The 15,909-nt window shown below is 48.8% G+C and overlaps 1 protein-coding gene across 12 annotated transcripts in view; it reads right to left on the reverse strand.

Annotated features, from left to right (window-relative positions):
- The window catches only part of PLPP4 (phospholipid phosphatase 4), a 491,600-nt gene that overhangs the window by 157,176 nt on the left and 318,515 nt on the right, over window positions 1-15,909 (reverse strand). For all 12 annotated transcript variants that reach the window (XM_079900490.1, XM_079900497.1, XM_079900493.1 and 9 more), the window contains one exon: window positions 5,345-5,453. In XM_079900490.1, the coding sequence (XP_079756616.1) occupies window positions 5,345-5,453 (109 nt within the window). The remainder of the gene's footprint in view (window positions 1-5,344; window positions 5,454-15,909) is intronic.

Raw genomic sequence — 15,909 nt, forward strand, 5'->3', positions numbered from 1 at the left:
GTCACAGAAGTGTTAGTGGCAGCTGTCATGGATTAAGCACCTACTACGTATTAGGGCCTTTCCACACATTGTCTAATCCTCTAGCTACTCCGTTAGGGGAAACATCCTCCTTGTACAGAAAACAAAACTGGAACTCAGGGAGATAAGGGAACACACAATTGCTTGCAGCTACTGGGACCATGACGCTCCGATCTGGGCTGCCGTGCTGCCTGGGTTGGAGTCCTGAATCAGAGTGATCAGCTTAGCCCCACAGCCTCATCTTACAGATGGGGAAACTGAGCGTGAGATCACCTTGTATCAAAGAACGTCTCGTAAACTGCTAAGCAAATGCGCTACACAGCACCCACATATCAAGATAACATATGAAAGTCATTAAGCAGAGCCTGGGATGTGGCTGGTTTTGCATGATGCTCTTCCACAGGCAAGGAAGCCAGAGCTCCTGTGGAGCAAAATGAATGTGGGGAACAGACTCAGATCTAGTAGAACCAGTCTCATGCCCCAGCTCTGATATTTTCAGCTCTGTGACCTTGAGTATGTCACTTAACCTATTCACCTTTGAGTCTCAGTCTCAGTGTTCTCATCTATCAAATGGGTATAGTGATGATATACATAGCAAAGCATGGTTGCAAGGATTTAAATTCACTGAGTAGTTGTTGAATGCTTCTTATAGATCACACCCTAAGTGAAGTGTTGTAAGTCTATCACCCTATTTGAAGCTCTCAACACCCTGGGGAGGGAGGAAAGTGTTGTTAAAGCCCCCTTTTACAGATAAGGAAACTGAGGCACTGAGAGGGGAGGTGATTTTCCCAATTCACGAAGCTAGTAATTAGCAAAGCTGGGAGTGGACCGAGGCAGTCCACTCTAGAGCCCCTGCCAACTGCTCACCCACGAGGCCCAGCAGAGAGTTAGTTAGTATCCAGGAAATTCTGATTGTTGTTCCCAGGGAAACCTGTGAACAGATGACCAATGCCAGGATCCTGTAACCAGACATATGGGAATAGAGCACTTTAAGCTCCAGCCCATCTGTGCAGGGAGGTCAGGTGCAGGGAAGAGCCCCATTACTCCAGGCGCCTTGCCCGTGCCCTACAGGACCAGTGTCTCCAGCAAGGGCCCTGCCTTGTGCATGCACCAATGAAACCAACACAGGAAGTGCCGTCCATCCCGGCCATTGCTACACGCAGACAGTGGGTAAACCTGGGCACTGATACAAGGCACTGTGTGGCCAGCATGCTTCTGGGAATCTGCCAGGCATGGAGCAGTGTGTGCGCAGGGAAGGGCATGAGTGTGCCAAGCACTTTTAACCACCGAGGGGCTGAAGCCAGGACACCTGATGTTAGGGCGCTAGCCAGAGAAGAGCTTGTCCCTGGGGTTCAACCACATCAGACAAAACAGTGGGCCCAAAGTGCCCTAATTCCCAGCATCTGACAGAAAGGTGTGCTGCGCGGTGCTTTTAACAACTCAGGACAAGCAAACGCCTGGGAAAGGCCCTGCTGTGGGCAAACAATTATAGCCCGTCACAAAGCCAAGAGTGAAGGCTTTTCAAAGGTGTCTAAAAATTAAACTATCACAAGCCAGCTTTGTCTCCTTTCCTTCCCTCCTCCCCCCAAATTGACTTTATTTCCATCTTCCTTAGAAGCATCCTATTCCAGAATAGAAACCCCGGTTAGCAAATCAACACAATCTCAACGATATTCTACAGAAGTAAATCTTCTGGACATATCAGTATCATGGCCAGAGCAAAACGAGGGGCAAAGGACAGGTCTTGGGTACATTTTTTTTTAAGCCAGGGAAAGAAATTGGGAAACACTTACCGTTCCTTCAGTTCCCTACCTGAGTCCTGCCTGTCCTTCAAGGGCTTTCCTGTGATGCTCAACCGTCTGACTCATGTTCATGTCTGTGCCCCCACTAGACGAGAAACCACACCTTATTCAGCTTCGCGCCTCCACTACCCGCCGCTGGGCTTGGCTCAAGGAAGGTGCTTCGTAACTTTCTGCTGAATGAACTACTAATTAACTTACGTGAAGTTGTCCACAATCTTCCTGGATCCCTGCCGCCCTTGGCCCCCTGCAGCACACAGCACTCCAAGCAAATGCCTATTCGTGGGGCCCACGCGGCCCTGGCTCTGCTGTGTCTGTGCCTTTACACCTGCTCTTCTGTGTGTGACACACTGCATTCACCACCTGGCCACCTCACCTGAGCCCCCAAGGAGGCAGCACAGGCGAGTGGCTCCAAGGCCGTCTGCACTCTGACTGCTGGCATTCAGATCCTGGTCCAGACACTGATGCTTGTAAACCTTGGATAAGCTGTTTAACCTCATGACAGTTGCATTTTCTCCACTGAAATGATGGGATAACGGAAGTGCCAACCTCAGAGGATTCTGAGAGAATTCACTAAGATGCTGTTTGTAAAACGATGAGCGCAGTGCCTGCACTCAAGAGATGCTGCCTGCGGTTGTTACTACCATGACGAGAAGGAGGAGGGCGATAATGAACATCCCTAAAAGTTTACCTGAGCCTCTCCGCCGCCTCCTTCCAGATTCCACTTTGCTGTAGAGTACCGTGTCCCCCAGGAGCCTGCAGGGGTTCAATCTGATTTGACTTCCCATCACCTGCAGCTCCTACGGCTTTCCTCACCCACATCCAGCTCCTGGGAGTGTTCTCTGGACACCCAAAGACACGACTACTACAGACCACAAAGAGAGTACTGAAAAGCAACACCCGACACCAAGGGAGTCTTCCTACACCAAAAAGTAGGCTTTCAAAGATGATCTGATAACCTCCACACACTCAGAAAGGAAGCATGACCTCTGTGCATAAGGGAGCAGCTGACGGTTGGGAACATCCAGGGAACGTTAAGTCGGGACGCAGCGTGCGAGAAAAGAGTGCTCAGCCTGCCTCTCTGGTCCACAGGAGCTCAGAGTCATCAAGGGAGACAAGCTCCTGGAATCAAACGGTCCAACCACACCCAAGTTTCATGTTGACAGATACAGTCACCTCAGCTGATGGTGCCAAGGACAGAGGAGATGCCAGCCAGGGGCTTCTTGGTGATGTCATTACTGCTCACTTAATTCCCTAACATTCTGATATTATTTTTGTGACATTTGAACAAGTAGCTCCTTTAAAACACACACACACACACACGCGCGCGCGCATACGCACATGCACGCGCACGTGTGCAAATAGGCACAACTCCAGAGACACTGATTTCCCAAATAAAGAAACATCTGGGTTATAGCAGCTGCCTTTAAAAAACACTTTGGTTATTAGACAGTTAGCAAGTTTGCCTTTATAGTAAAACATTCTAAACAGAAGTAGAGGAGATCCCAGGATTCTGTTTATGCATTAAATAATGAAATTTGAGCTTTCTAAGGAAACAAAGCTATTTTTTAAAAACAGTGAAAATATGTTCTATTACAAATTCTTCTATAAACACCAGAATGTTTAAAAGGATCAAAAGCAGACAAATGATGTCTTGTATTAAACTCTTAATAAAACCCAGGAGAACAAACCTAATTTATGTGGTGACAAAGCATTTTTCATCTTGTGTTACACATATTCTAAATGTATCTACTGCTTTCCTTGTGTTATTATGGAATCGTACTAAATCTTGTGACCAAATGAATGAAATTCATCAACTACTATTAACAAAACAAAAGGCTGAACTTATTTCATTAGGAGACTAGAGGGTATGAATCAGTGTTTGTGGCTGAATACCCCTCTATTCTCCGAGAGTCACAGCACTGAAGAACTCCTTTACTGCCTCCTTCTCTTCACTGCCAGCATGCAAATGTGCTCCATCCTATTTGTGTCTGCAGCCAGAATATTTGCGGGGTTTTTATCTAGACTTCAAAACAATCCATTGTTCACAAATCTAGGACACAGCCACAAATTTCTCACAATATCCCAAATGAACATTCACTCCAAATTGGGTTTTACAGTACATGAAACGTGAAATCTTTGAAAACGGAAACCAGTGATCAACAGAAGCTTCCCCTATTAAAACCACGGAGTAAGCTAGTTAGACACACACTAGTTACTTTATTTCTAGGATTTATGGAAGATTTGAGTTAGAGCAGAAATGGAAAAAAATCTGATTTTAATACTCAAGTGTAAGGTAATACCCTACTCACAAGCACCCTACTTTTTTCAATTTCCCCGATATTTACAAAAATCCAGTTTATTTTCCAGCAGAAAAGTAATTATGAGAAAGCAATTAAAATAATACTGTGATACTCATGCAGTGTTCCGGGCACTTTGGGATGTTTGCAGACACAAAGATCTTTCCAATCATCACCGATGAACAAGATTTCCTCCACAAAATCAGAGGGATTTGTTTCAAAATGCAACAATATTCCTCATGTCCTCTATAAAAGCTCTGGAACAGTCATTTAAGTTCCCAGAGGCAAGACACACAATGGCTGCTCAATAGGAATAAGCTTCAAGCTACACGGCTGCCCGTCCAGAAGCTGCGTTATTCTCTGTAACAAGAGGCAGCTTCAATGCTTCCTCTGCTGCAGAAAGGCCTGACGGCAATTCTCCAGGAGCCAGTGAGCTCCAGCAAGGAGTCCTGGACACTCGGCTCCTGACTGCAGAGCAGCGTCCCGGCTGCGAGCAGGGCTCAGAGCTGGCTGCTCGGAGGTGAGTCGTGGCTCTGCTGCTCTCTAGCTTGTGTGGCTTTGGGCAAGTTCCCTCATCTCTCTGGGATGCAGGTCTGCACCTGCAAAATTCGGGCAATAATGACGTCTTCCTCACTGGGATACTGGGTGGGACTAAATGAGATAATCCTTTCTTAAGCTCTCAGCCGAGGGCCCGGCACATAGTAGAGGAAGTGTAGGCGACTGTAATCGACAAGGGGCAGAGCGAGGAGGTAAAAATGTCCCAGTGTATCCACCAGCTATGTGGATGCTTGCCCATTTATCCTAGGACCAGAGATGCTGTCAGGGGTGAATTACACATAGTGGTCTCATCACTGGTCAACTGACCAGCAAAACCCAGAAAAGTGGTTACCTGAGCACAGCTAAACTGAGGTTTTTTTAAAAACAGATGGAGCAGGAAACTCTGTTCACTAGTTGCTCATCTTATTTTACTCTAAGTATTCGGAAAGAGTCGGGTTTAGCTCAGGTAAGCAGGGCCCTTCTTTTCCAAAGCGTCGGGCAATTGCTTCTCACATGACCAAGCGGCGACCATCCTGATCTGGAACTGAATTTTAATTTGATGGGCAGCTCGCCTCTTTTTTTTTCAGGCTGCTTGCCATCACCAGCAGGGGTTGGAAATGCAGAAATGAAAAGCCATTTGGTTCATACGTGGGAGAGCGGTCAAATCAGCCATGAAATCATGGTACTTACGAACATGAGGCGGGTAGGTATGTTGTCTGACTGCACCAAAGGGTTTTTATAGAGCCAGATCTCCTCCGGCTGGATGACTCTCTGGAATGGATCCAAGAACTCCGTAAAACTGAAACGAAACAGAGAAAGAGGCGTGAGGGCTGAGCACTGGAGAAGGTGGCTCCTGCACACGCTCAGGCGGACGATCTGGCCTCTGGGGCAGCGGGGGGCCGGGGGGAGGACAGGCTGCCCGGCTGACGGCTCTCGGCCAGTTTCAACCGGGGAAAGATGGAGGTAGTTACCAAGATCGTAGAATCTTCTGTCACCACTGGCCAGCTAAGACTAATTGTGGGCATGAGAGAACGGCTATGAGGCTGACATACAAAGACTCTAGAAACTTGGGGATCCAAAGTGAACTGGGAGTCGAAGTCCAGAATGGTGGCTCAGACTGGGGCAAGGCCAGGCCAGCAGCACAGTCTCTGGGAACGAAATGGACTTGAGTTGGAACAAAGGTGAGGGAGCAGCAGGCAGGACCAGAGGAAGAACCAGCGGTGTTCTTCCCTCCACGTTCCCCCAGACGGCACCCTGCCACCATCAGCACCACCAGGAGGCAGACTGAGCTTCAAGAGAAGACAGAAGGTAGAGACAGGAGAGAAACACAGAGGAGAGGAAAGAAGGAAGGAAGAGGGGGATGCGGTACGTTCTGGGGCTGCTACCAGGAAACTGGTGGCTCTAAACAGCCACCTCCTCATCTCGGCACCTCCCGACCCCTCAACCATCCTGGGAGCCCACAACATCCAGGCGGATGAAAAGAACTACCACCAAGAGAAAACCTGGGGGGAAGAACAGAGACTGCAGGTTTGCTTTGTCAGCTCTTGGCCATCAGGCCACCTCCCAGCTCTCCAGCTCAGCTCTTCACCTGGTGAATTCAGTTCAGAATGGCTTGAGATGTGGCCGGAAGGAGAACAGGGGCCAGGTGACTCAGGGCTTGAGTGCCAGGCTAAGGAATTTGGCTTTTGAACCAATGATGAATTGCTTCTACTGAGAAGTGTAGAATGAGAATTGGTTCTACTGAGAATTGGTTCTACTGAGAAGTGTAGAATGAAACTCCCCATTCCAGATAGCGGCGAAGATGGGGAACTGCAGCAGAACAGAGAAGGGAAGGCAGAGAGAGTTAGGAGGTTACGGCAGCTGTCCCAGCAAGAGACTGCTGCAGAGTGAAAGAAAGGGCAGGACAGAATGGAAGAACGTGCACATGGGAGGTGGGTGGTCAAAGCAGACTCCAAGGGCTCTGGCTTGGGCTTCCAGGAAAAGCGGTACCATCACCAGGATGGGGAGGACGCGGAGGTAAGCTGTCCTCTCGTCTAGGGAACCACACCCAGGTGACCAACAGTCTGGGTTTGCCCAGGACTCTCCTGGCTTTAGCAATGATAGCCTTGTGTCCCCGGAAAAGCCCGTCTTAGGAAAAACCTAGATGGTGGGTCATCTTAAAGCCATCCCAGCCCTGGGACAGAATCAGGGGTCTCACAGCCTTGGTTTCTACCCTAGACTTGGGCCTTTGTATGATCATGATTTGTTTGTATGTCCAGCTGCACTGGGAGGGTGTAGAGGCTGGGGGTCACTCCAGGCCTGTGTCCTCAGAGCCCAGCAGGATGGGACTCTCAGTGACTGCAGAATCTGATGTCTGTTCAGGACTTTGAACAGCTGCCACAGAAAACACCCTCAGTCTGATCAGCCTCACACTGAATCCTATCACGTACCTACAAGAGACCTAAAATTCAACCTGCCTTTTGTGTCTCTCTATACATATCCCTCCCTCTTTCTCTGTCTCTCTCTCTTCCTCTCCTCCCCTCCCTCTCCCCCCAGTGGAGGTTTTAAGTCCTAAAACTCTGTCCCTCCGTCCGTGTATTTATGTAATTTCAAGAAGAAAGCAGTGCCGGCTCCTGACTGTTTTGTTCAGCACTGTGTCCAGAACATTTCTACTGCAGGATCTTACTGCAAGTGCCCTGAGATCCCGTCATTGATGTGTAAGGTAACTTCTGCTAACGGCCCTCCAAGCCTCCTCCAAAGTGAGACACGGGGGAGCATGCCATCTGGGCGCTGGGAAACCTGCTCTCTGCCCCAGCTCTGCCATTAAGCTGCTCTGGGCTTCAGAACAAGCCACTTCTCCTCACTGGGCCTCAGTGCCCTCACCTGCAACACGGGAGGTTGGGCTAAGCCAGAGGTGACAAATGGAGATGGGTCAGAACCACTGGAGACATCCTACCCCAGACCTACAGTCTTGGTATGGACTGGGCCTGATATGTGGATTTTAAAACACTCCCCAGGTGACCCTGAAGGGCCCAGCACTGAACGGAATGATCCCAAAGGGTCCTGAGCCCTTGTCCTTAAGGAAAGGAGACTTAGAGATTTAGCTCTCCATGTTAACAATTCTTCCATGTGCTGCAGGACAGGCTATGGAGTCAGGTCCATCCACGTTCAAACTCCAGCTCCGGCTGTGTGGCTCTTAGTGAGTTCCTTAACATCTCTGAGCCTCAGTCGTCCCATCTATAAAATGGGCACTCCTTAAAGTGTGGGAGTAAAAATAAAATGAAAGAATATAAAGTACCTAACAGAGCATGAACAGAAAGCAGCATTTTATCACCCTTATCATTTTACTCTTGCCTCCATCTGCAAGTTTTTACTAGACAGTTTTCAGGCTTTCTTTGTGGGGGGTGGGGGGATTCATTTTGTAACAACCTACTCACTGCGCCCCAGTGTTTTTAAAACATTTTAAATATAACTAAGGAAAAAGAATTTTGTTTTAGAGTTGTTTTTGAGAATATACTTGTAAAAACCAAAGCTTCCAGAACACTCCAGTTACTCTGGCTGTATAGCAAATTACCCCAAAACTTAATGTCTGAAACCAACCATTTTGTTTTGCTCATGATTTTGTGGATCAGAAAACTGAGAAGGGTCAGCTAGGAAGAGTTCACTGAGAATCTCTCATGTGGTCACAGCAGTTAGATGTCAGCTGGGGCTGCATCACCTGCAGGCTTGAGCGGGCTGGACATCAGAATGGCCTGTCACGTGGCCACCATGGGTGCCGGCTGTTGGCCAGGAGCTCAGCTGGGGCTGCCGCCTGGAGCACCTCACCTACTTCTCCAGCACCGCAGTCTCAGCATAGTCAGAATTCTTCATTCTGCTGGCTTCATCCAGATTGCGGGTTCCAAGAGGACCAGGCAGAAGCTGAATGGTTTTTCTGACCCAGCCTCCGAAGTCCTGTGGCATCACTGGGTTACATAAGGTCAGCCCAGATTCAAGAGAGGGGACCCTACTCTACCTCTTGGCTGGGGTGTGGCAAAGTCCGCATTACAGAAAAGCAGGTAAGGGCTTCCCTGGTGGCGCAGTGGTTGAGAGTCCGCCTGCCGATGCAGGGGACACGGGTTCCCGGTCCGGGAGGATCCCAAATGCCGCGGAGCGGCTGGGCCCGTGAGCCATGGCTGCTGAGCCTGTGCGTCCGGAGCCTGTGCTCCACAACGGGAGAGGCCACAACAGTGAGAGGCCCATGTACCACAAAAAAAATAATAATAATAATAAAAAAAAGAAAAGCAGGTAAGATAAGAGATATGGCTGCAGCCACCTTCCATATACAATCTGCCACCCACAGGCTGTCATCACTGTAATGGTCCTGCAGCTCCCACTCTCAGAGACCCCAGAGCCTTGATTCCTGTGTCCTCCCCACACAGCTGGCCGCAGGAACAGGGAGCTGGCACACCGCTGAGCACTGTCCTTCCTCACCTCCTTTGTCTCCCCAGGGACACTATCCTCGTGGCCATTTTTTCAAGCCTCGCGCACCCAGCCTTTTGCACGATTCCTCACCCGCACCCTGAGTGGCTGCAGCCAGAACACATCTGTCAAGCCAATTATAACCTTTGGGAGCAGCAGTGCCAAGAAAGATAGATGTCCCCTGTCCAGCCATGCACCAGCCACAGGCGTCAGCTTCTGAGAATCCAGAGAGTGAGGCAGCTACGCAGAGGACATGGGTCTCAAAGTGCAAACAGGAGCAGAGGTGGACATGTGGTGGAATGGAAAGCTCTGGAAGGTGTGTTCCTAAGAGAGGGCATGCCAGGCCTGGAAACATCCTTCCATGAGCTCTTTGTAAAGTGATTTGGAAACAAGGAAATGGAAACCCCGCTTCCACATGAGTAGTTCAGGCACGGGCTCTAACTGCCTGCTCGGCAGGCCTCACTACACACTGAGGACCCCCCAGCAGCAGCATGTACGATCAGGGCTTCCCGAATGTTAATGTGCCCGGGAACCACTTGGGGGTCCGGTGACTGAAGATACGGCAGGTCCAGGGATGGGACTGAGGGCTGGCACCCCAACAAGCTTCCCGCTGATGCTGACGCTGCTGGTCCGTGGATCAAACCTGGAGTCGCCAGAGGCCAGGGCAGCAGCATAACCTAGGAGGGAGCTTGTTAAAAATGCAGAATCTTGTGCCCCAGCCGGGATCTACTGACTCAGAAGCTTCATTTTTAACAAGATTGGTGTGAGTGCTACAGCTGGAGACACAGAGCTCTCGGGGAAAGCCAGCGCTTCCCAACTTCGGCCATTTAAGAACCAAATTGGCCGGTGTGGCCTGATCCGCCCTCCACCTGTACTGTGATTTTTCTTCAGACTTTGTAAACTAAAATGAGGTTATTCTAGAAGAAACTTCATGACACTGTTGAATTATGAAATCAGGATTCCCTCTATAAACAGCTGGTAAACGTCAGAATAAATACAATGAAAACAAAAGCATGCTCTTAAATTTTACCTTGATGCTTTTGCCTCTGGGTGGAGGACTGCCTTCCCCGTGAGGGTCAACAAGACCTTCCGTGATGGAAGGAGAGGAGGCGGGGCGCATGCGCCCCCTCCGTGGTGTCGAGTCAGGTGGATCACATCCATGTGTAATCTAAATCCACCTTGCAAAGCCCCTACAATCCTCTCCAGCACCACTTGTGTCACAGGAAAGGCAGAAAAAAGATGAAAAACAAAGGTGACAACTCAAAAGCACAGCAATCTGGGGCCATTCGGTAGAGAAGAAAATAGCCCCACTGGTCTTAGTAATGCCTGCAAGCATCAGCATACCCCAGGCCAGTATAATGACCAATGTCCTTGAGTTTTCAAGAAAAGGATGAAGAAAGTGTAGCAACTCTTTGACCACTGTGAGGTGTGTAAAACCACTTTGCTTACTTTCATTTCCAATAAATTCAATGCAGAGAAAAACATCTCAATGCCCAGAAGGAGTCTGACAGATCCACAGATGCAGAGTTCCTCATAGTCTGAGGCTGAGAATCAAAACTGTCCTCACTGTGAATGGCATTTCTGCGTCACTGCAGAGACTCATGGAAAAAAGGAGATTTGGTGTGACGATCAGTACTCCAATGACGTGGCTAACAGGCCCAGTTATCCATCTGCACTCCTGACAGGCTGAAGAGCAGAGAAGACTCCTAAGACTTGGTCAGACTTGACAACCAAAAGTAAACAGAAAGGAAGAGCTCTATGTGAGAAGGAAATCTAACAGGTCAGAAAGTATCATTTATTAATTGTTCCAAAGAACAGATGCTAGTTAATGAGACCACACAGGTGTGAAAGCAGTGTTTTCTCCACTGTTACTGATAAACTCTGATTCAGCAGCCAGGGCCAGTCCAGCCTCAAAATAACTGACTTCTTCCCCCAGGCAGAAGGCTAAAGGAGAAGTAAAGCCACCGCCAAGCAGATAAAAACATCCTGGTGTTCTCAAGTAGGCAGCCAGTTACTCCTGCTCCCCAAATCACAAACACACGGCCTGTCGCCCTTCTGTGGTCCCCTAAACCTCACCAAGGAGAAGTGGATGCAATTCCACTGTCACACACTGCACCATGGGAGGCTCTCCAGGCCCAGCCGGGCATCAAATAAAAACATCACTTTGCCCCTTGGAGGACTCCCAGACCAGGGCCAGCTAGATTTAGAGTGGTGACAGATACACACCACGCTCACACACGCTCGCAAACACACATACACATGTGCACACACACACTCTCTCCTGGTGGCTGGTCCTGTTTGCATAGCTCACCCTGCCCTTAAGCAGCCTAGGATACATGTCTGCTTATAGAGGAAGGGGCGCAGTAGGGACAGACAGCGGACTTCCATCTTTGCCTATTGCTTATTCACTCAACAAACATTTACTGAGTGCCTGTGATGTACCAGGCACCGTCCTGTGAACCCTGGTGTGTAGAACACATACAGTCCCACTCTCATGGAGATTACAGTCAAGAGTTGCTAAGTGCCACCTGATTGAGGAATGAGATGTCAAGGTCTTTAGTTACAGGTATCAGAACTCTGACTACACAGAAGCTCGCCACCCCACTCTACTTTGGGGGGCCTCACTAGTTAGACCCATGAGATGGCCTCCAACCTGGAACTGCATGTGAGGACCCTGGGCCCCTAGGGATGTTCCAGGATGTGAATCTGTTACTGTCCACCTGCTGAATGTAGCAAGGGATTCAGCCCAAATCTGGGAACCCAGAGGAATGGCCACCCTTGACATCACAGTATCAGGAACAGCAAGACCCTGAACAAGCGACCACGATGCTACTGCCCCCTGTGCCTCTTCTGACTCAAAGTCAAGTTCTCAAAGCCCCAGGGTCTCCCCATTAACTAAAGGATAATGGATTCCATAGATCTGTCAATGACCTTTAACTCATGTACCTTGATAATATGCTTCTTTCAAGATAGGTTAACATTTCTGTCACATACTAGACTCAGATTTCAACATCCTTTCCCCCAACCATAAAAAACACAAGATCGTATGGGAATATGCACTTAATCAGACCTTTAACTTGGTTCAAATCTCTGATTCGGCATTTGCCAGCTGGGTGACTTGAAAAAAGTCACTTAACCTCTCTGAGATTTAAGATCTCCCTCCTCGTATCCCAGGATGGCCGTACCTCCCAGGGCAGTAATAATACTGCTATCGTCAGCAGTAATAAATGTTAGGATTTGGCACAGCGCCTGGGGCACCAAAGGGCTCAGCCAAAGGTGGCCGCTGTTCTTGCAAACATGAACAAGAAGGATGCTGACGACATGATGACCGGCTCTAAGAAGCTCTCCCCTCCCCCATTCTGCCCCACCCAGGGCAGTGAGGTTGCATGCTGCAGGAAGGAGACATAACAGCACAGGTGAATGTCAACAACTACCACATCCTTTAGCCATTCTATGAGGAAACAATGGCCCAGAAGGTCACTTTTGAACCTTGAGAGATCCGACTGAGGAAAAAACATGATATGCTTTCCAGGCGACAGCAAAAAGCAAAGCATGTTTCTTAATTGCACTATTGACTTTTCCTCTCTAGTGGGCCTCTCTTATGCAAGAGGGAAAACACTTACAAACGGTCAGCAGAACAGGCAGGCAGCTCCACCGGCAGGGAGGAGGCATTGGGATTTTCCATTAGTCCTGGGGACAGGCCACTGAAAGAATATACTGATGGATTATCTCTGTGAGCCAGTAAACTGGAGACCAGCCACCGGACAGGACTTACCCTGGGTCGGGGAGCTTGGCCACCCCCAAAGACAAGGGTAACGATTATAATAATAACAATTTATCACAGTTATATTATAATAATAGATACTTATCACATTTGGAGCCGTCTTGTGCCAAGTGCTTTACTTGGTGCTTTCCAACATTACTTTGTTTAATCTTCATAAGAACCCCAGGAGGTAGAAATTACTGTTACAGTATTCCCATTTTAGAGATGAGGGCACTGAGGCTACAAGACATAGGGTGTCTTACCTAAGTCTGCACAGCTCTATGGGCTATAGAATGTCCACTGTTCCACGTCCTCCTCAGCGCAGAGTCTGGAATTCTAAGGAGGTCAAGGAACATGCAAGCACATGCACGCATGCGCACACACACACACACACACACACCACCACCAATGTAATGGCATCTGCAATTATTTTATTAAGAGATATAATTTTCCACAATTAGAAATACAGCCTCACTCTTGGGAAAATGCAACATGTCGATCTCAATTCTCATGCAGTGTGAACGACTGAGATCAGATTCTTGCAGAGAGCAGTTCGCTGTTTGTTGTGAAAGAGAAAAGGAAAGAATAACACACTGGGAAGGAGGTGGAAAGAGAAATGAAGACCCCCAAGAAACCGCTCCCACCACCTCCCTTCTCCCTGTCATTCGGAAAAGCAGGTTCCCCGCAGCAGTAGACTTAATCAAAGCAACCTGCCCTTCACCTGGATGGAGGAGAATTGCATCCAGGAGACCAGCCGTGGACCAGACAAGGAGCATCTCCCAGAGTCACCAGCACCCTCTTGGGATGGTCCCTCTCGCTCTTGCACAATAAATGAAAAGACTGGGGCTTAGCAAGTGTAACTGCCCACCGAGGCGGAGCCTGGATTCATCCTCCTCCCCTCACTCTAGATCTCACGTCATTTTCAATTGTGTGGGCGCAGACTCCCGAGGGCAGCCTGGAGGAGCTTTCCAATCATCCCTTCCAGCTGTGGGACCTTGGTCAAGGCACTTCGCCTCCTGGACCTAAGTTTCCTCATCTATGAAGTGGTGCTGATAACAGCACCTGCCTCAGAGGGTTGGTATGACCAGTAGATGAATGACCAAGATGAAATGCTGAGGGGGGGCCTGCATGGAGAGAGTATACTGTAGGCGCGTTGTTGTACTACAGCAAAAAGCCAAAAATTAAGGCCTGATATGATGTCCTCCCTTGACATCTGAAACCACAAAGGCTTCGAATGTCCTAACCACAAGTTCCTTCCCACTCAGCTCCCTCAGCCAAACAACCCTGCTTATCAAGGGGGCCAGTTACAGTACCTGCTTATCCCCAAGCAGCAGGTTTCAGTCCGCTGCCAGCCCGTGGACTTATTCTAACAAGCCAATCACATCCTCCTACAGGAAGCAGTGGGCACCCCACCCCCTTGATACTACAAAGCCTGCCTCCCATTGCCCCCGGCTGTTTAGTGTGCTCCTGTGTGACCCTGTGTGACATGCAGTGGGCTGTGAATCTGTTACTAATAAACTGCTTTCAGCCTCATCTGTCCAGTGTTGGCTGTCATGAACGGTCAGGATCCCCATAACTCAACTCCAGGGCAGGAATCCCTCCCTTGCCAAGGGGGCAAATAAGAGGTGATTAAAACAGGTACTCCTCAGCTATGCCCTCCTAAATATGATGGGGTGGGATGGGGTAAGTGGTGAGACAGTGGAAACGTGTGGGCCAAGCCTGGAGATGTCCCCCATCTATTCAGTGCCCAGGAAAGAAGAGAGAGGACCAGGAACAGGCTGCATGGATAACGCAAAGCTACTGACTCGGAGATGCTCTGCTCACACCAACTCTTCTTCAGCTTTTAGAAAAATGCCACTAACCTGCATGCTCTACCTGTGGTCAGCAATGCTGGGACCACAGACCCCTGTGGACCACTGACACACGCTATATGGAGCGCACGGTATCCCCATGAAGCATTCTTCCAGACATGTATACTCTGAACCTAATCAGAACTTTGGGCTCAGCTGCCAGCTTGTCGGAAATACAGGGGCAAAGGAACAGACAAGCCCAGAAATAAAGTTGTACTGTTCCAGGTGACAAGAACTGGAAGAGATAAGACAACCAAGTGTAACCGCTGTGCTCTGACTGGATCTTAGGTCAAAAAAAAATGTTTCTTCAACTATTTAAAAGAAACTTTGAGGATGACTCGGGCAATTTTGGAACTGGAGAATGAGCTGCATATTAGGTGACAGTAAGGGAATGTTACAGTTTCCTTCAATGTGGTCAAAAATGTGGCAGAATATTTTTGGAGAAGGAGCTGAAACATCCAGGGTATTTAGGGTCATGATCGTCAGCAACTTAATTCAAATAGTTCAGAAAATTATATATAGAAACATAAATACAGAGATAAAGCAAACAGGATAAAACGTTAAGTGCTTAATCTAGGTGGCGTATACAGGGAATTGTTTTGCTCTCTCAATTTTTCTGTATGTTTAAAATTTTCCAGGATAAAACATTGGCATAGTGAGGTCCTGGAGCAGGACCGTGAGTGGGGGAAACAGCACAGAAGGTAATGTTGCCGTGAAAGTGCAACGGTAGCATCCAGAGCTGTGGAGTGAAAAGCCTATCTTCTACCCTTGCCACTTACTAGCTCTGACCTTGGGCTAGTGCCATCTCCGCTCTGAGCCCTCGCTGCCTCCTCGGGGAATGGAGATAACCATACCACCTGCCTGGAGGGCCATGATGAGGAATGAACGTGAGGACTTAGCATGGACTCAGCATGAGACCGGGCTGCTCTCTGCTCAGCTGTCACCTCCCCAGGAGTCATCGCCAACAGCAGTGGCATATTCAAAACTACTGCTTCACAGAAGAAGCAGAACACATTCGGACATGCCTGCGATGGAGCACAGGCACAGATGGAAGCTTAGTTTGCAGAAGCACAATGTTCAGAAACCATATGCTTCACCCCAGAAGTCCAAACACTTCTACCGAGGGTGCCTTCCCTTCGGAAGGAAGCAGCAGAAGACTGGAAATGTTTTAACTGCCTGCACTCACACAGAAAATCCTGTTCTAC

Source organism: Stenella coeruleoalba, assembly GCF_951394435.1.
Source record: "Stenella coeruleoalba genome assembly, chromosome: 16".
In the NCBI taxonomy this organism is placed as follows: domain Eukaryota; kingdom Metazoa; phylum Chordata; class Mammalia; order Artiodactyla; family Delphinidae; genus Stenella; species Stenella coeruleoalba.